The sequence below is a fragment of the Pteronotus mesoamericanus genome, unplaced genomic scaffold (genome assembly GCF_021234165.1).
Source record: "Pteronotus mesoamericanus isolate MK-2021 breed Mesoamerican mustached bat unplaced genomic scaffold, CSHL_Meso_final contig_20, whole genome shotgun sequence".
In the NCBI taxonomy this organism is placed as follows: Eukaryota; Metazoa; Chordata; class Mammalia; order Chiroptera; family Mormoopidae; genus Pteronotus; species Pteronotus mesoamericanus.
Genome location: NW_026555085.1, coordinates 43,242,198 through 43,263,140, shown reverse-complemented (window position 1 = coordinate 43,263,140; position 20,943 = coordinate 43,242,198). Strand labels below are relative to the sequence as shown.

Genomic DNA, 20,943 nt, shown 5'->3' with positions numbered 1-20,943 from the left:
AGCCTAACTGGAAGGGAGAGGTAAAGTCTGATCCTCACCAGTCAGTCGTGGTCGTGTGCAAACACCCGCTGGGTGCCCCTTGGTGCCCCGCAGCAGAAACCTCCCACCTTCCTGCAGCTCTGGCCACGGGCCTCCTCTGCCAGGGGTGATGGCGACCGGGTGGGCAGGGGGCCGGCCGGGGAAACAAGCCGTATTCCCCACGTGGGTCTCTGGGACAAGAGTGCATTCAGGGCACACCACTTAGACATGTCCCACGTAGAGAGATGGACTGGTAGAGCTGAAATTATAAGCGCGATGGTGGTGAGGGGCTACCAGGGGAGGGAGCGGCTCCCGCAGCCGCCTCCCCCATGCACCCGCTGCGCCGTCAGGGCCTCTGTCTTCCCCTTCTCCAACTCGCCCGCTCGGGCGAGCGCCTGTCGTGACTCAGCGTTTCTCTCAGCCTGCCCTGCTGGGGACACCGGCTTCCTGCCGGCTCCTCCCGCCGCGTCCACCCCCTCTCGCCACCCACGCCTGCCCCCGCGCCCTGGGCCCTTCTCCTGCGCCGCCGCTGCCGCCGCCTTAGTCCGCGCGGGCTTCCCAGCTGCATCTGCCGCTTGCACCGCGCGCGCTCCGCGATCCGGTCCGACCCCGCCGACCACAACTCGCCCGCCCGCCATGGAGCCCGACGCCCTCGGCCGCCGCCACACCCACCAGCGCGGCTGCACCGTGATGCGGAGCCCCCATCTCAACAAGGTAAGCCTGCAGGCCCACCGGCAGCCCCACGGCCTGATTCCTGTAGGCAAGGGGCAGACACCTCCCGCCAGTCCCCTCAACAGGGAGTCGCCCCTGCGTCCGCTTCTTCTGGACGGTGCCTGCCGAGCGCCCGGGCCGGGGCCCTCGGGGCGACCTCGGTGCCTCAGTGCGGGCGGTGTGACGGGGGCCGCCCACCTGGCTCTGTACTCCGGAGTGTGATGGGAGGGTGTTGCTGGTGCCGGTGCCTCCGCACCTCGGCATCCCGTTTTGGGACCAGAGAAGTGTAACTTGTTTATAACACTTTATGGCTTCTCATCTCCAAAGCAAGAGCCAAACTGAAGAAAGGGGTATCGCAAGAAGTATGTTGGGGGAGTGCTTTTGTGAAGGTGGCGGGTAGGCCACCTCATTGTGCCTGCCACCCACCACTTACTGGTTTGACTCACTGTGGGAGTTCTTGGAGGCAGCCTGGAGAAAAGTGGCCTTACTGGTCCAGCCGGGGATCACATTAACGACTTGGAAGTCGAGGCCTCTTGGTTTCTGGAGTGACACAGTTAAGAGTCTGGGAATGCGTGGTGGGTGGCTTCTGCCTTCGACGCTGCATAGCTAGATACAAAGCCCAGTTCTAGACATGGGACTGTGGCTAAAGACATTTCTATTTTTTGAACCTGGCCTTCTGGAAATCAAGATTTGATTAGAAAGGGAATTCAGTGCACACTCTGTTCAGAGTCCTTTTTTCAGATCTTGGTAGGACTTCATTTTTCTTCACAGGTAATGTTAGTATAAACCCCTAAGACTTCTCTCAAAGGAAAAACAACTCAGAATGATTTTGCTTATCTAGATACTAAGCAGTCACACTTATTTTATAGCTGGGTTTGCTCTGGATTGTTCCTTTTGTGGGTGTGCTTTTGACATTTCCTTTTTATATTTAGTACATAGAAAATGCATCCATCAACACAGAGATTTATTTAGTGATTTTGATTGTCTCTTTACTGGGCTCCCTTTTTCATAAAGAACCAGTCCTCGCTTTTTCCCCCTTGGTCATGTTACTAGTGATTTTTGTTTGTTTGTGAATGTGTTTTTTATGGCTGAGTAGTATACCATTTTATGTATGTACCACATCTTCTTTATTCAGTTATCTGTGGATGGACATTTAGGTTGCTTCCACATCTTGACTATTGAATAAGATGTCTTTTTTTGCCTTTTGTTTAGTCTTTGTTTTAAAATCTATTTTGTCTAAGTATTGCTACACCAGCTTTTATTTTTTTATTTCTATTTGCATGCAATATCTTTTTTCCATCCCTTTACTTTCAATTTCTCTGTGTATTTCACTCTGAGGTGGGTCTCTTGTAGGCAGCGTATGTATAGGTCTTGTGTTGTTCAGCCACCACATGTCTTTGATTGGAGCATTTAATCCATTTACATTAAAAGTAATTATTGATAGGTAAGTAGTTACTGCTATTCTATTGTTCATATTTATGATCTTTTTCCCCCTTCTTTTTCTTTTTGAAGAAGTCCCTTTAACATTTCTTGTAATAATGGTTTCTTAGTGGTGGACTCCTTTAGCTTTTTCTTGTCTGGGAAGCTCTTTATCTGTCCTTTGAGTCTTAATGATAGCTTTGCTAGGCAGAGTAATCTTGGTTTTAGGTCCTTGGTTTTTATCACTTTGAATATTTCTTGCCAGTCCCTTCTGACCTCCAAGAATTCTGTTGAGAAATCAGTTGACAGTCTTATGGGAGCTCCCCTGTAGGCAACTAACTCCTTTTCTCTTACTACTTTTAAGGTTCTCTCTTTGTCTTTAACCTTTGTCATTTTAATTATGTACCTTGGTATAGGCCTGTTTGGATTCATCTTGTTTGAGACTCTGGGCTCCCTGGACTTATATGTCTGTTTCCTTTACCAGGTCGGGGAAGTTTTCCATTATTTCTTCAAATAGGTTTTCAATCTTTTGCTCTCTCCACTCTCCTTCTGGTAGCCCCATGATATGAACGTTGTTACACTTGATATTGTCCCAGAGGTTCCTTCAACTATCCTTATTTTTTATATTCTTTTTTCTGTTTGCTGTTCCAGTTGGGTATTTTCTACTACCTTTCTGATTTGATTATTGCCTTTGTCTAATCTGCTTTTGATTCCATCTAATGTGTTTTTCATTTCAGTTATTATATTGTTCATTTCTGATTGGTTCTTTTTTTATGGTTTCTGTCTTTGTGTAAGTTCTCACCCAGTTCATCTACTTTCCCCCTAAGTTCATTGAACATCCTTATAGCCAGTGTTTTGAATTCTGTATCTAGTAGATTGCTTGCCTCCATTTCGTTTAGTTCTTTTTCTGGAGTTTTGTTCTGTTCTTTCATTTGGGCTATGTTTCTTTCTTTTTTTTTTCTGCTTTTTTTCATTTTGGCCAGCTCTCTGTTTATTTCTAAATAATTAAGTAGGTCTGCTATGTCTCCCAGTCTTGGCATGATAGCCTTACCTAGTAGGATCTCCTGTGGAGCCAAGTGCTGCAGACTCCCTGATCACTTGAGCTAGGTGCTCCAGGGGGTGTCCCTTGTGTGGGTTGTATGTGCCCTTCTGTTGTAGTTGAGCCTTGATTGCTGTTGGCACATCAGTAGATAGGTTTGACCCTGAGGTTGCCAGACTGTGAGGACTGGCCGTTATTACAGGGGATGAGCTGTTGATGGGGGGCTGACCCAATGGAGTGGGATTCACTTTAGCATGCTCTGGTGCCTTCCCAGTTCACCCTTTGGATGTGTCATTTGTGGTGCTAATTGGGTGGTGCTCTGGTGAGGCCTGAAGATGGCCACCAGGTATGTTGGTTCTAGGGCTTCTTGGGAGGGGCTTTGGTGTAGGCCCAGGTCAGCCACTGTCTGTGTCCAGCCTGGCGCCGTCTGGTAGGAGATACAAAGTGGTCTGTGGTTGGTAGCTGCCTGTGCTGGGCTTCGAGGTGCCTAGGAGAAGCTATGCTGTGAACCAAAGCCTATTGTCACTAGTACTGAGCTCGAAGTTGCTTAGCAAGAGATACAGGGTACATGGGAGCCAGTTGTTGCTTGTTTGGGGTTCATGAATCTGAGAGATTTTTTGGAAAATCCCCAGAGTAGGCCAAGGCCGGCAGCTAATGAGAAACAGCTGCTAAAAGATTTTCCTTCTGTGTGCGGTTTGGGTGAGGGAGAGTCTCAGAGAATCACCTGGGTGGAGAGAGCTGTGTGTGAGGAGAGCTCAACAAGGGAACAGTGGAGCCTGTTAGTGCCTTAGTCTGGAGAGAGCTTCCCCTCCAGCTCTTACCCTGAAACCAGAAAATTTGATTCCCCTTATTTCTGTAGTGATTGTCAAGCTGCTGTCCTTCAGCTGGAGCTTAGGGCAAATGTTTGTGAGTGTGTCTGAACGCGGGTCCCTTGAGAAGACCTCTGAGCCTACAGCAGCCCCCTCTCTCACCCTGACTGAGTCCCTGCTGATTTTCACAGCTAGTTGTTGTGGGTCCCCGCTTTTTAGCACTGGTGCTCAGGGCTGGGGACTGGTGTGGGGCTGGAGCCCTCTTGCTTTTTAGTGGGGACCTATGTAGCCAAGATATCCTTCCCAATTCTTAATTGTCACAGGTGGGTGTGGGACCAGCCTGTTTCATGTCTCTGCCCCTCCTACCAGTCTCACTGTGGCTTCTTTATGTCCTTATTTATAGGAATTCTGTTCAGCCTGTCTTAGGTAGTTCTCAAGGGTAGTTGTTATATAATTTAATTGTAATTTTGATGATCTGGGAAAAGGTGAACACAGTGTTTACCTCTCTGCCATTGTGATGGGAATTCTCTGCTGGCGATTTTTTTTTGATCATTTTTAATGACTTGAAGACTTGTGACTTCTTTTACTTAATGAATTGTGGTTAGTTTGAGTTCTTTTTGATTTTTGTGGTAACAGGTGACTCTTACAAATCTATGATTATTTAGTATTTGTGGTAATAAAGTGTTATGAAATTTTTAATACTTATTTTTTTCTTCAAAGTGAATTTAATTTTCAGTTTGATATTTTTTCTTCCTTTTTATTATTCTGCAGGTCTGAGCCCATTTTCGGTAGAACAAAGGTAAAATTTGATGTGACAAAACAATTTGTGACTTTCATGTGGAGTTGCCTTCTGTTTATGACCAAATAATAGGTCACCACTTAAAAAGGACCATGTGAGCGGTATAACCTGTTTGAAATCCTCAAGTCAGGAGCAAGAGTGTCTGTTTCAAGTGGGTAGCTGGAATATACAACCCTGAGTAAAAGTGATTAGGCCTTCACTGTTTACATCAAGAACTTACGATATTAAACTCTTTTGACTCCTATTCATCAATAAGGATTAATTTCTGCTTAAGAATAATTGTATCACAGAGATTTTACCCCAAAGGTAGAAAGGTGCAGTGTTCGTATATTAGCACATTTTTGTATTTGTAATTGAACTTTATTGTCTGCATAGTATCAGATTGGATTTAAAAGCTGGTTCACCAACATTGGGGAGGTTAATGGAGAAAACTTGATTCTTCTTATTCAGTTTTAAGACTGGTGTGGTGCCCATGCAAGTAACGATATCCTCATATAGGCTACTGAAACCATAGCTGTGGGACCTTCATCTGCCTTGCACCGAAGACTTCTGGGCCTTTAAGTTTTCTATGGCTCAGGAATATTTATGGATTTTTCTGATAACCTTGGCTCCAAAGAAACACTAGTATTTCTTACTGTCCTATAACACCCTATATACCCAGCTATACAAAGATTTCTTCAACCAGGCTCATGCAGACCTTCATCACCTTACCTTTTGGGTAACTGCAGATTTCGTTAGTTTTATTTTCATTATTGTAAACTGTCCTTCATCTAGGTGTGAGAGAAATGTCTTCCTCAATTAGCATTTTATTTATGTTACTCTTTTGTTATTCATGTATTTGCAGTATGTTACTATTTTTTATTATGTTGAGTGTAAATCAATCTGCCAGTTAGGTTTACTGTCTTCTCCAAATTTATCTCATTAGTTCTCCAACTTAACCTTCCATTTAAAATATATTTGCTGAATCTCTTACTTAATTCTTCACTTTTTGTCTCTGTGTAATTCCTACAGTTAAAATGTCATTAGTTTATTTAATAATGATCTCTCTAGGGAAGACTTTCCTAAATATCTTAGTCCTGTCATCAACACCCTGTTTTTTATGGATACAGTTGTACTCCATCATTTTGTGTTTACTGCATAGTATTTTTTCTTATTTTGATTGTCATAGGGCAGGAATCATAATAGTGCAGAATTTTGCTCAGTGAAGATGAAATCAGTGCTTATTTAATAAATGAATGAACCATGGTTTTATTTCTTATTGTCTTCCTGACTGTATTCAGCTTTTAAAGAAGGTAGCTTTGAAAGTGGTTATTTGGACATTACCCTAAAACATTTATCTTTTCTAATGTAATTTTTTGAAAGTAAATTAACATTAAAGTCTAAGCTCAGTTGATTCTCTATACCATTATACTGTGTAATGGAATATAGTCAGAAAAGTTGGAATTTGATTTAAGCATGACCATCTCATGAAATATTAATTACTTGCTGGATAACTCTAGGGAGGTGCTTCATATTGGTGAAAAATCAAGGTTAACAGGAAATGTGCTCTGAAAAAAAATAAACTTAAGACAAATAGGATCTTTCTTCTTTGGTAATAATTCATGTATAATTCTTACATTTGCTTATACTCAAACATATATCATTCCAAGTAGGATATCATCGTAGCATTTGGGGTGCTTAACTATGCTTCTGTTACATTATATGTGCTTATCTAATTTAATGTTTAATGCTTATGATTTTCAAGGATACCTTCTGATTTAGGTGAGTGTGCTTCAAAGTTTTTTCTCAGAAATTGTTATATGACTAAAAGTAATGTTTCATAAATCGCTCTTTGAAATTCTAAACCCAATAAAAATAATCACTTATTTTTATTTCTCAATTTATTAGTTTTCTTTATTTCTCTGTGTAATGGTAGAAAACACTAATTGATAGTTCTATCATAAATAAATTTTGCTTACATAACTTTAAGATTAAATAATAACCCGACTAGCAAGTAAACCTCCAAAAGATATCACTCTCCAGTATTTTAGGTGGTTCGATACAGTTTAAGTTAGTGTTTTATCAAAGTCAGTTTTAGTCAGCATTATTAACTTAAATCTAAAATATTAGTTTCTGGGCAAGTGCTTTTGTAGGTGTTTGTGTCCTGGCATGTTGAGACCTAATTGGACGTATTGTAGGGAAAGGAGAGAGAGAGAAGTCTCATGACGACTAAAGAAAGGTACCTTAAACCTCTTTTTCTTCGATGTAAACTATACCAGAATGAATCATTCAGAAGTTTTTGCCTACCACAGTTTTCTGGAGTTGCCTTAGCAATATGAGAAAGTAATATATTATTTAACTTGGAATCCCACTGATGTGAAGACCGTTGTAATGTACATGTAGCGCCTTAGCCCTCCAGACCTGTCTGTCATTTGCTGCGGTTGAAACAACAGTGGTAGTATACGATAGCACAGAAACAAAATAGTGTTGTGCTCCAGTGAGTAGAAAGATGAGTTTGATTTAAAAACTCCTGAAACTGGTGATATGGAGTACAGAAAATATCAAAGAGAAGAATAAGTTTGAGATTTTTCATGTTCGTGTTCTTATTTCCTTCTAACTTTCGGGCAAGTGTGGGAAATAGGATGCAGTAGAGCACACATTCTAAGACTTTGTGTCTAGAAGAAATGAGCCCAAGCGCCAGTTCTTCCAATGAGCAATTATGAGGTTTTTGAGTGAACTGTTTTAACAAGCTACAGTTCCTCTTCTTGTAAAATAAGAATGATTATTTCACTCATTTATCCTTTTTAAAAAGTTAATAAGTATTTATTCAGAACCTACTATATCCTAGGTGATATACGGGGTGCAGGATATAGCAATAAGATTCCTGCTGTGAGTATACTTAGATTTTCATTATAATATGATTTCTTTCTTGCCTCTTCACTCAGATATTTACAAGATTTTTAATGTACTTGCCCCTTCTCTTGAATTTTTGGTGACATGATTAGTGCTACCTCTAATTTATAAATTTTACGGTAAAAACTACGTATCTTCCATCTGGGAGAGACAAATTTATATTTTACTCTTTGATTCATGTAAATGAGCCTGGCTGACGTCACGTGACCTTTGTAATCTTTCATACATTTTCACAGAGTGCCAGGTATAGCTTAAAGAATGTCATTGTGAAGACAAAAGGGAAGAAAAGCTTTTTGCTTCTCTATTCTGTTCTAAGTTTATAAAGGCTTGGAAGTATGAAAAAACATGGCTTGTTAGAGAAGGGTGGTGGTGTGCCCTGGGTAGTTAGAATTATTGGGATAATGGTGAGCAAGTTGCAACTGCATGAAATTTAAAGCTCCTGTGGTGTGAAATCAGTCCATATTTACTTTATTCTGTTTGACTTTGGAAATAATCAGTTACTGTGATAAAACAAATAATTTGGACTGTTTTCCAATGGTTCTCAAAATCGACATGACGAAATACAGTTTATGTTGTCTTCCTTATCTGTGGGGGATACTTTCCAAGACTGATATTACCTAACTCTATTTTTACGATGTTTTTTTCCTATATATACCTTTTCATTTAAAGAAAGCACTTACAGCTTCTCTTTGGTGTATCTGAATTGCCAGCATCACTAGTCTTGCTCTTTGGGGCCATTATGAAGTAAGATAAGGTTTACCTGAACTCAAGCCTTTGTGAAACTGAAACAGTCCATCTGATAACCAAGACAGTACTAAGTGACTAACAGGTGGGGAGCGTATAGGGCATGGAGACGCTAGACAAAGAGATGATTTAGGTTCTGGATGGGCCCAAACAGGCTGTGGGAGACTTCATCACACTGCTCAGAACAGCTTTCAATTTAAAACTTAGGAATTGTTAATTGCTAGAAATTTCCATTTAATATTGGAAATTTACCCACCGTCAACATTCAGACAGCTGTTGACTGTGGGTAACTAAAACCACAGCAAAACCTGTGCATAAGGAGGAATACTGTATATTCAAGATCACCTGATTTGGCTTACTTATTACTTTCTTATTTATGTTATTGAGCAACTCAACAAGTTTTGTTGACAGTATATAGATCTAGAGTTGAACATCAGATATGTTACAATTCGGTATAAATAATCTGGGAGTGTTTCTAACTTAAATGATGAAGAAATTTTCTTAGACATGAGGCCTAAATATAAAGTGTGGTTGTTTGTATTCTTACAATGATATTTAAAATATTCTATGGCTTATATATTAATTTTTACCTGTTTTTAACTTAATGTATGTAATGTAGGACAGACATACTTTGTTTTATTGTGCTTTGCTTTACAGATGCTGTGTGTTTTACAAATTGAAGGCAAAGCCCTTCACCAGGAAAAAGATGGCATCTCACTCTATTAATAGACTCAGTTTATTGTGGTCCGTCAGTTTCGGACCCTAACCCGCAATATCTCTGAGGTAGTCTGTACACTTTAAAACAAAAGATTATTGCCTTAAATGAATTTTGAGGGTTTAAAACATCAATATTTTCCCTCGGGCCATGAAGATATATATAAGTCAGTCATTCACTAAACTATTTTTGGTACTTCAGGCCTTTGAGATTAAAGACAGGGGAGAGACAATATGTCTTTGTTTCTGTAGCTTAATCTGGTAGTTTGGGGAGGTCAATATAATAATGAATAATGTCCTTTAAAAACATGGGAACATAACTATTAGAGCTTCTATACTAATAAACTAATCATAAACTTAAAACACTAGGATTTTTTTTAAATAACAGGTAATGGTTGAGTAAGAACATCAGCAAAAGTGCTTGCATCTATATGAATGTTTGTGATTACATTATGAATATACCTGGGGTAGTAAATGCTAAACTGTCTTGTTAAGACCTGAGACCTGGAGACTGAAGGAGTCCTGAGATTCCAATATATTAGGACTAGGTTTAGAATATTTAAAAATTACATTTAACAAAGGACCCATTGACAAGGACAATGGGGAAGGGATTGGCTTTGGGAGTGGGGTGTGGGGGTTGCGTGGGACAGGGGAGAGCAAAGGGAAAAATGGGGACAACTGTAATTGAACAAAAAGAAAAAAAGAAAAAAATACATTTAAATTGCCTGTTCAGAGTCCTTTGAGATATTTTCAAACTTTTTTGATTGTGACACAGTACCCACACACATAATATATAATAAACATGTTGTTATGGACTGAATTTTGTCCTCCCGAAAGTCGCATGTTGAAGTCTTAATCTCCAGTATCTCAGAATGTAACCATCTTTGGAGTTAAGGTCTTTAAAGAAGTAATTAAGTTAATTTAAAATCAGGTCTTTAGGGTAGGTCCTCATTCAGTATGACTGGTGCCTTTATAAGAAGAGATCAGGACATGCACAATGAGGAAATACTGTGTGAAGAAAAAGGGAGAAGGCAGCCATCTGTCAGACAGTGAAGAAAAGCCTCAGAATGTAAACAGCTCCCCTGACACCTAGATCTTGGATTTCTAGCCTCCAGAAACGTGAGAAAATAAATTTCTTTTGTTTTAGCCACCCAGTCTGGTACTTTGTTATGGCAACCCTATCAAACTAATAGACTTACGTAATTGAGACAAATTTCATTATAGACTACTTCTTCCCGTTGATGTGTTTACTGCACTCTAGGAGTATCAATTCTAGTTCAATAATTTAAAAATGTTGGTTGTGATTCATTAATGAATTACAATCCATAGTTTTAAAAGAATCCGCTCTATTTCTTTAAGTAGTGAAATCACATACCTGGGAAGGTTATTACAGAGTAACTTTCTTTTCGGTGTCTTAGTGTTGCATGTGGGGCTCCAGTTTGCCTTGGCATTACTGGTCCTTTTGTTTTCCATCTACATGTCCAAACTGAGGTATCTTTTAAACCAACAATCTTGAAACTATGAGATTATTGTTGCTACTGATAGCGGCAGGTCCGGTTAGTCAGCCGACAATGACTCTACCTCTATGCTTAGAGCCAAAAAGAAATTGAAACTTGGTCAATGAGCATTTTTTGGTAGACTTTAAATTTTTATTTATTGAAAATCTTGCTTATGTTTGTTTTTACACATGGTAACCATAACAAAATAATAAGACAGAATTGAGAGCAAATATATTTGCCATACCAATAAATATAAATGAGAATAAGTCACCTATAAATAAAATTGTTTTCAGATTGTTTCACACAGCACAGATAAACTATGCTGTATATAAAAAAATACACCAAGAACAAAATATTACAGAGAGGCTAAAAAAAAATAAATGGGAAAATGCAAATAGCAAGAAATCAGAGTTATCAGGAAATCAGACAATGTAGAGTTTATGTCAGAAAGCATTAAATGAAACAAAATATACTTTATAATGCTGAATGGTGCAATTATGAATGAAGTTATGATATCTGTACATCAAATAACACAGCAGCCACCTTTATTAAGACACTGCAGGACATGCAAAGAGAAGTAAAAAATCACAATAATAGAGGACTTTTTAACATATCTCACTGTGTGCAAGATGCATCAAAGGTACAAAAAAACCATTTCCATACAATAATTCCTTCCTCAATTTCTCAAAAATTTATGTTTTTCCAAATTATGAGAAAATTTAGTTAATAAATTGTGAAAATGGAAAATAGTTTTATAATCCTCCAAAATTGAAAGCTTAATAAATAACAGAGACATTACTGATTTGAAAGATTTACTGATTTAAGTCGTAGAGAAGAGCTGGAAATGGTGGCATGTAGGGTCAGAGGTTAGGGACAACATTCTGGAACCTCGCAGGAATGTAGGTAAGAAGCAGTAGTGATTTGATCAGTCAGTTTTGGTTGTTGCCAATTTATGATAATATCTGTCTTTTAATTTCTGTGTTCAGATCACTTACACTTAATGTAATTGTATCTTTGGATTTCTGTGCACCATTTTGTTATTAGATGTATGTTTCTTCTATTTTTCATTCCTTTATTTCTCCTTTCCTGTCTTTTTCTTGTGTGAATATTTTTATTATTCTTTTAATTTACCCATTGAGTTTTGACAATGTCTCTTTGTATAGTTTTTTTCCCCCAGTACTTGCTCTAGGAATAAAATTTATATAACTTTTCACAATCTACTTAGAATGAACATCAGTTGGAATATACTCTACATCATGCAGGTCTAATTACTTTTATCTGTTTATGTCACAGTTTTTGTAGATATTATATCCACTTACATATCCATACATGTATTACATAAAAATTTAAAAATGAGGATATAATTAACATATTACATTGTGTTAATTTCAGGTATAGAATTTGATGATTTGATATTTGTATATATTTCAAAGTCTTCACAATAAGTCTAGTTAACATCTCTCACTGGAAATAGTTCTGTAAATTTTATTTCTTGTGATGAGAACTTTAAGATTTATTAACTTAGCAACTTTCAAATATGCAAAACAGTATTATCAATTATAGTTGCCATGACATATTTTATAATTGAAAGTTTATACCTTTTGACCACCTTCAACCATTTTGTATCCCCAACCTCCCACCTTTGTATCTATGAGCTTTTTTTTAGATTCTGCGTATGAGATAACACAGTGTTTATCTTCCTATCTGAATTCTTGTAGCATTATGCTCTTATGGTCTATCCATATTGTCACAAATGGCAAGATTTGCTTCTTTCATATGGCCGAATAATATTTCATTTTACACACACACGCACACACACACAGAGCATTTTCTTTATCCATTCATCTATCTATCAATGGACACTTAGGTTGTTTTCAATCTTAGCTATTGTAAATAGTGCTGCAATTAATATAGGCATGCATATATCCGTTTGAGTTGGTTTCTTCACATAAACATCCAGAAGTAGAATTGCTGGATCTTATGGTAGTTCTATTTTTAAGTGTTTGAGGAACCTGCATACTGTTTTCTATAGTGGCTGCACCAATTTACGTTTCTATCAAAAGTGCACAAAATTCCCTTTTCTCCACATCCTCTTTAATACCTGTTATATCTTGTCTTTTGGATAATAGTCATTCTAGCAGGTGTGAGGTACTATCTCATTGTGGTTTAGATTTGCATTTTCCAGATGATTAGTGATGTTGAGCACCTTTTTATGTATCTATTTGCCATCCATATGTCTTCTTTGGAAAAATGTCTATTTGGATCCTCTGCCCATTATTTAATCAGTTTTTCTTCGTTGTTTTGATACTGAGTTTTATGAAAAACAATTTGGATGTAATAATGTAGTGTTTAAAACTTTTGCATATAATTGTCATACATATTTTAAAGATTTTAAGAGGCAAAAGATAATCTATTATAGTTACCCAGATATTTACCCTTTCTGTTGCTTTTCTTTCATTTCTGATACACCAGATTTTTCTGTTATCATTTCCCTTCCATCTACAGAAATTCCTTTAGTATTTCCTTTAGAGCAGGTTTGCTGGAGACCAATTATATTAGTTTTCTTTTATATGAGAATATCTTTTTTTCATATTCATATCTGAAGGATATTTTCATCAGTTACAGGATTCAGGGTTGATAGTTGTTTTCCTTCAACACAGTAAAAGTGCCATTCCTCTTCCTCCTGGTCTTCCTTGTTTTTGACAAGATATCTACAGTCATTTAAATTGTTGTTTTTCTCTGTCTTCTTTAAAGATTTTTTTTTCTTTTTGTTTTTAGTTTTCAGCAGTTTTAATATAATATTTTTGGGTTTGGATTTCTTTGCATTCATCTTCTTGGATTTTGCTGAGCTTCTTGAATTTGTAATTTTATGTCTTGTGCCAAAATTGATAAAGTTTTAGTCATCATTTTTCCAAATATTTTTTATTCCTCCTTTCCTTTTGGGATTCTGTTTATACAAATGTTAGGCTTTCTGGTGCCCACAGGTCATGGAGGCTCTAACTTTCTTTTATCCTCTTTGTTTTAGAGATTGGTTAATTTCTAATGATCTGTCTACAACTTTCCTCTTTCCTCTTACATCTCCATTCTGTTCTTAAGCCTATCCAATTAATATTTTGTTACTACATTTTTTCAGTTCTAAAATTTCAATTTTAATTTTTATAGTGTTAATTTTGAGCTTTTCAGTCATTTTAAAACATTTTGCCCCTTTGGCTTGGGGCATGGTTACAGTAACTGAGTATAAGTTCTTGATAATTGTATTACCTGTATTTTCTTGGGATTGGTGCTGTTTATTTTCTTTGAGAGTTAATGTTTTCCTGTTTCTTTGCATGCTGAGTAATTTTTGCATGTATCCTGAACATTTGCATGTTATGAGTTTATAGGTTTTAGTTAAATCCTAAGGGGAATACTGTTCTTTTTATTTTTAGAAGTCCATCAACCTGGTTAGGTGAGTTAGTAAGTTGGACACAGATTTTATGGGTTGTGGTTTCAATATTAATTCTGTTTTCAAAGCCTGCTTTGTATTGCTGTTTGGACCTGTTTACCATGTGTACTGTCCAGTGTCAATGTGGGATCTGTGCAGTGGTTTACTCCACAGTTTAGTTCTCAAAGCCTTTGCTATGCTGTTTAAGGTCAGATCTATACATGCGTAGCTCAAAAGAGAGCCCAGAAGTTCATAAACAACATCATGGGATTGCTCTTTTGAGTTCCCTTCATTCTGTGATTTCTCTGATATTGTCTCCTGCAGGTCTCCCTTTACAGCCCACAAGCCAGAAAACTGGGCCTTTAGTTTCTCTGTTCTGCTGTGTATTTCTGGTAGCTCCATTGACTTCTGGAGCCAAGTGACGGAAGACAGAAAAAAAAAAGGTAGCAGGCATTTGACCCATAATCTTGTGGCCCTTGCTCCTCTGGTTAGAAAGAATGGTTTTCCTCTGTTAGAATTTTAGGCATTTGTGGCAGCCATGATCCTGCCAACCACTATGAGATTGCCTCAGGGCGGGGGCTGGAGAAAATGGAAAATGGTAGTGGATTGCCCTCCTCTGTGACTGTTGAGTCCTGTTAGGGCTTTTTGGTGTGTCCACAGAGTGATCAGGAACATTGCTGCTTTACTGTCCTCACGATCACTTCACGGGACTGACTATAGGTTTACGGGTATTATGTACTCATTGCCGGATGACTGCTGGAAGCAATGAGAGGAACGCTAGAAAACCCATGTTCCGGTGGAGTCATCTGTTTTTAAGGAGCTTTCCCCACATCTCCTCCAACATTACCATTTGTAGTCATATGGCCACATTTAACTGCAAGGGAGTCCAGAATTGTAGTCTTTTATCTGGTGTATTGCTGCTCCAAATAATACTACAGTTCTCTTACTGGAGAGGGAGAGGAAAACAGATGTGGTAGACAATTAGCAGTCTCTGCTATAGCTGGAGCTGCCAGAAACATAAGGATAGAGATTTAACAAATGTAAATGATATATATGATTATACTATTCTTAGAGATTGAGATAAATGGTTTTAATAGTTATCAGTATTTTTAATAGCCTTACAGATTCACTGTATAAAAATAAAAAGATACCCAAGTGTGAAAAGTTTGTCCTACCTCCCACTTGTGTGTATCAGCTCGCTGCTTCCCCTTCCTGCACACAACTGCTGTGTTAGTGACAAGTGTTTCCATTGTATTCTAGAAATACTGTATTACATGTATTTTTTAGTTATTTTTCATAAGTCTTATTTAAGGCATGAATCAGGGATGCCCTTAGAGTGGTGGGTAGGGAGTGGTGTTGTAAAGAGAAATGTTGCAGTTGGGAGTATATGTGTGACTCATGAAGACGTGGGAAGCAGATTGAGAATCATGATTACAGACTGAACTTCCATCCACCTGGTACTCTGAAACTGGTTCCGAAGCATTGTCTTTGCTTTTACTGAGTTAGCCTTAACATCGGGATTCCTCAATATGGTGAATATTAAATACTGTGGAGTGAGTGCTGTGGACTCACTTGTAGCACTTTCATGAAATGGTATAACTTTCAGAGAAGTAGCATTTTGATGAAACGGTATAATTAGGGAAAGAACTGACCCTTCCCATTAGTCGTAGGATACAGTTTAGAACTTTACCGGGCTAACAAAGACTTGCCCGACCTGGTTCCTGCCTGTCTTCTCAGTTCATCTTTTAACCTTCCCGCAGTTGATGCAGTTTCGTTCTCTGTGCTTTCTCCAAGATGCCGGACTTTTGTGTATCAGGGTTTGTGCCGCCCTTCTCTTCTGCACTACCACCCCCAGCTTTTCACCTGGTCAGCTCCTGCTCTTCTTTGTGTCCTTCAGATCTCATTGGAACCATTCTGAGTTCTCCCCTTTTGCCTTCTAACTTAAGTTAGACCTTAGCTTTCCCTTTTCTTTTCACTGTACTTATCACATCATTATTTTATAGTTATGTATGTAGCTATTTATATAACACCCCATTAAGCTTTCTAGATTGTAAATTTTATGAAGCTATGGACTGTATTTGACAAATCACTATGTCATTGGTTTAGTGCCTGTAGGCATTGTGAGCAGTCACTCAAAAAATATTTGTTGAAAAATATTTGGTGACTGTGATGATGCATTTTATGTGTCAACTTGAATGTGACACTGGGTGCCCAGACACATGGTCAAATTTTATTCTGGGTATGTCTGTGAGGGTATTTATGGATGAGATGAATACTTGGGTTTTTTTGTTGTATATAATTTTATTTCATTTTATTTCTCCCCTTTTTATTGAATTTATTGGGATAACACTGGCTAACAAAATTATACAGGTTTCAGGTGTCTGATTCTGCAACGCATCATCTGTGCACTGTATTGTGGGTTTACCACCCCAGTCAAGTCTCCTTCCATCACCGTTTATTCTCCCTATATACTCTTCCATCTCCTCTGATCACCCCCTCTCTCCAGCAATCCCCACACTGTTGTCTATGTCCATGAGTGTTTTCTCTTAGAAATATCAGTTTTTTCCACTTATTTTTTATGTATTTATTGGTTGATTCTTGTATGTGCCCTGACCGGGGAGTGAACACGCAACCTTGGCATATTGGGATGATGCTCTAACCATCTGAACTACCTGGTCAAGGCAATTTGAGATTAACATTTGAATTGGTAGACTGAGTAAAGCCGACTTCTCTCCCTAGTTTCAGTGGGCCTCATCCAATCTGTGGAGAGCCTAAATAGAACAAAAAGTTGACCCTTCTTTGAGTAAGAGGGAACACCTCTAGCCTGACTGCCTTCAAGCTAGGACATTTTTTTCCCCCTACCTTAGTACATGAATAGAAACATTGACTTTTCCTGGGTCTTGAGTCTACTGACCTTCAGACTAGGCTATACTATCAGCTCTTTCTGTTTTTCAGGCCTTCACACTTGGACTGGAACTGCAATATTGGTTCTCTTGCATCTCCATCTTGCTGACTTCAGATCTAGGGACTTGTCAATCCCCATAATTTTATGACCCAATTCCTTAAATAAATTTCTTCATGTGTATGATGTACATATGCACATGCATTGTATTGGTATTCTTTCTCTGGAGAACCCTAACCAATACAGTGAGCTTTACAATCACCCATAAAGTAAGCATAAGAGGAGACAAAACATCTTTGAAAATCTGAACTGTGGATCTGAAGTAAGAAAGCCACCTTGTGGTGTATCTGAGAATATCAAGTTGATATGTGAAGTATGTATACATCCCTTAGGAAACTGAAATGTGGTTTTCTGCAACAGCTCTTACTACATTTTGTGCCAAAAGTCTCCTTTGGAAATGTGGTGAAGTTTGTGGACTCCTTAAAGCAATGGTTTTAAATATGTAGAATACTTAATGTTATAGAAGAAACTGATTATAATGAAATATAGATATTAAAATATTAAAATTAAATGTGTGATATTATAAGATATATTCTTTTTTATTAAAGATTAAAATAGCATGGCAAAATATTTAAATATGGGGAATTTAAATTAAAGTTTTATTTTTAAAGAAGATTGCCAACATAACTAGCCTGTGTGCTAGCTATTATTCATGTTATAAAGAAAATTTATTTTAGGTCTAAAACAACTGTAATTTCACATTATGGTAGATAAAAGTGATATTCAAGATATATGCCACAAATATGATAGAATGTAAAAATGCTTATTATTTCTGACAGAATCACCAGCAAAAGTAGGTTTATAGTTAAGAGTATGTGAGTGTATTCTTGTATTATTTATTAATTTTTGTATTATTTATTTGTATTACTGCTGTGAACCTTCTTTAGTTTACCCCTGTATTTCTCTTGTTTTTTACCTTCTTTATACTGGAAAGAAATAGAGTTGGTGAAACAAGATGTCCACATTTAAAGATTCTTGAATTATGTGAGGGTCTGTAATTAGGTTCATGGATATTAAGTTAATAGCCTAATTAACCTTTCTGGTAGGAAGCTAAGTTTGCTCTTCATAAAACTTTCTGACTACGTCTCTTAAAACTGATTCCTAAAGGAGTTCCTGACACTATCTGGATGTGAAGAATAAAAGTCAATATTTACTTAGGACTTGCATGTTTGTAATTTCATATTAAAACATTATTAGTAATATAAACATTTATATATGACTACAATTTACATAGGATGCAAAAATATCTAGTCTCATTTTATCCTCCCAACAACCAAATGAGACACGCATAACATATACCATATGAAGTTCTGTCTGGAAAACGTCCAGCCATTGTTAACATAATGAGAATGGTTTGCACTACATCGATGTAACCTGGCAGCCAAGGAGAGTGGACTGGAATGCGCACGCATGAACAATGACGACTTCACTGTACTAGTCATTGGGGGAGGTAGACACCATTGAATGAGCATGGGTACTGAGTGGCCATCATATTCAAAATGATTGGGTGAGTAGAGTAATGAATCTGTATCAAATTTTATGTTAAGTTTGAATATTTCTCTGTGGAAACTATTTGTATGATTTAAGAAGGCTGTAGCTATGGGCAACTGATAATTGGCAGCTTCATCATGACAATGTACCTGCTCATGCATCACATCTAATGCAGAGTTTTTTTGCGAAACATTAAATTACCCAAGTGACTCAGCCCCCCCTATAGCCCAGATTTGGTGCCCTGCGACTTCTGGCTTTTCCGAAAACTAAAATCACCTTTGAAAGGGAAGAGACTTCAGATCGTTGATGAGATTCAGGAAAATATGGTGGGGGCAGCTGATGGTGACTGGGAGAACCGTGTGAGGTCCCAAGGTGCCTACTTTGAAGGGGACTGAGGCGTCGTCCCATGTACAATGTTTCCTGTATTTTTGTATTTTCTTCAATAAATGTCTCTATTTTTCATATTACATGACTGGATATCTTTTGGACAGACGTCATATGATCCATAAATGTTTGATTACTCTTACTTAGTACAGGCAGATACAAAAATTGAGATTCTCCATTTAATCCTTAATACTTTAAGGACTTGCTCAAAATCATAGTGTTAAAAAAGTCTACTTGTGAATCAAACTTGGATATAAATCCAAATAATATACCCTTTAGACTTATTATGTTGCCATGAATGCATGTTTACTGGTAGCATATGTATGTAAATGTAAAGCATAGAGATTATTGCAAAATAATGTACCAAATATATGCCAAAATTGTACCAAAATTTTTCAACAAAAAATTACCTGGTCCAAAATGTCACTAGTGCTGAGGTGGAGAAATTCTGATTTAGATGAAGACATTTTTAAAAATCCCCACAAACTATGGTACTTACGATAAGTAGATATGTCTTATGGTCAAATCAATAAATTCTGAATTTATATGTGTGTGGTATAAGAAGGTGGTCTACTTTCATTTTTCTGCACATATCTGTCTAATTTTTTCAATACCATTTACTGAATAAACTGTGTTTAGCCCATTGTATGTACTTGCTTCTTCTGTTGGATATTAATTAACTATAAAGGTGTGGGTTTATTTGTGGGCTCCCTATTCTGTTCCATTGATCTGTGTGTCTGTTTTTTGTGCCAGTGCCATGCCGTTTTGATTACTATGGGCTCATGGTACAGTTTGATATTACGTAGCATGATTCCTCCAACTTTGTTCTTCTTTCTCAGGATCTAGTTGCTATGTGGGGCCTGTTTTTGTTCCATATATGTTTTTGAATATTTTTTGTAGTTCTGTGAAATTGGAATTTTGATAGGAATTGCATTGAATCTATAGATTGTTTCGGGTAGTATGGACATTTAAATTAGGTTAATTCTTCCTATCCATGAACACAGTATGTGCGTCTACGTATTTGGATCTTCTTCAGTTTCTTTCTTCAGTGTCTTATAATTTTCTGAATATAGGTCTTTTACATCCTTAGTTAGGTTTATTCCTAGGTATTTCATTCTTTTTGAAGCAATTGTGAATGGGAATTTTTTTAAATTCCTCTGTTAGTTTGTTATTGGCATATAAAAATACAACTGATTTCTGGATTTTAATTTGTATCCTGCTACTTTGCTGAATCTGTTTATTGTTTTAGTAGTTTCTTTGTGGAATTGGTGGGGTTCTCTATGTACAGAATCATGTCATCTGCAAATAGAGAATGTTTTACTACCTTTCCAATTTGGATGTCTTTTATTTCTTCTTGTCTGATCACTGTGTCTAGGACTTCCAGTAATATGTTGAATAAGAGAGGCGAAAGTGGATATCCCTGTCTTGTTCCCGATCTTAAGGGGAACGCTTGTAGTGTTTGCCCATGTAGTATGATGCTGGTGGTGGGTTTATCATATATGGACTTTATTATGTTTAGGTATGTTCCCTCCACTCTCACTTTGCTGAGTGTTTTTATCATAGATGGGTGCTGGATTTTATCAAATGCTTTTTTTGCATCTATTGATCATGTGATCATGTGTTTTTTATCCTTCATTTTGTTTATGTGGTGAATCACATTTATTGATTTGCAAATGTACCAAGATAGCAAACCTGAAATAAATCCCACTTGATCACTGTATATGATCCTTTTGATGCATTGCTGTATTTGGTTTGCTAATATTTTGTTGAAGATTTTAGTGTCTATGCTCATTAGAAATGTTGGCCTATAATTTTCTTTCTTTGTAGTGTCTTAATTTGGTTTTTGGAATTAGGATAATGTTGGCCGTGTAAAGTGAGTTTGAGAGCCTTCATTCCTCTTGAATTTTATGAAATAGTCTGAGAAGCAGAGGTGTCAAGTCTTCTCAGAAGATTTGGTAAAATTCGCCTGTGAAGCCATCTTGTCCAGGGTTTTTTGTTTGTTGGTATTTTTTTTTTGTTACTCCTTTAATTTCACTAGGTA

At 37.6% G+C, this 20,943-nt stretch overlaps 1 protein-coding gene across 1 annotated transcript in view; it reads left to right on the top strand.

Annotated features, from left to right (window-relative positions):
* Positions 1–433: 433 nt before the first annotated feature.
* Positions 434–20,943, top strand: part of ME1 (malic enzyme 1) — a 166,084-nt gene continuing 145,574 nt past the window's right edge. Inside the window, exon 1 of the mRNA XM_054569670.1 lies at positions 434–732. Within this exon, the coding sequence (XP_054425645.1) occupies positions 655–732 (78 nt within the window). The 5' untranslated portion in view covers positions 434–654. The remainder of the gene's footprint in view (positions 733–20,943) is intronic.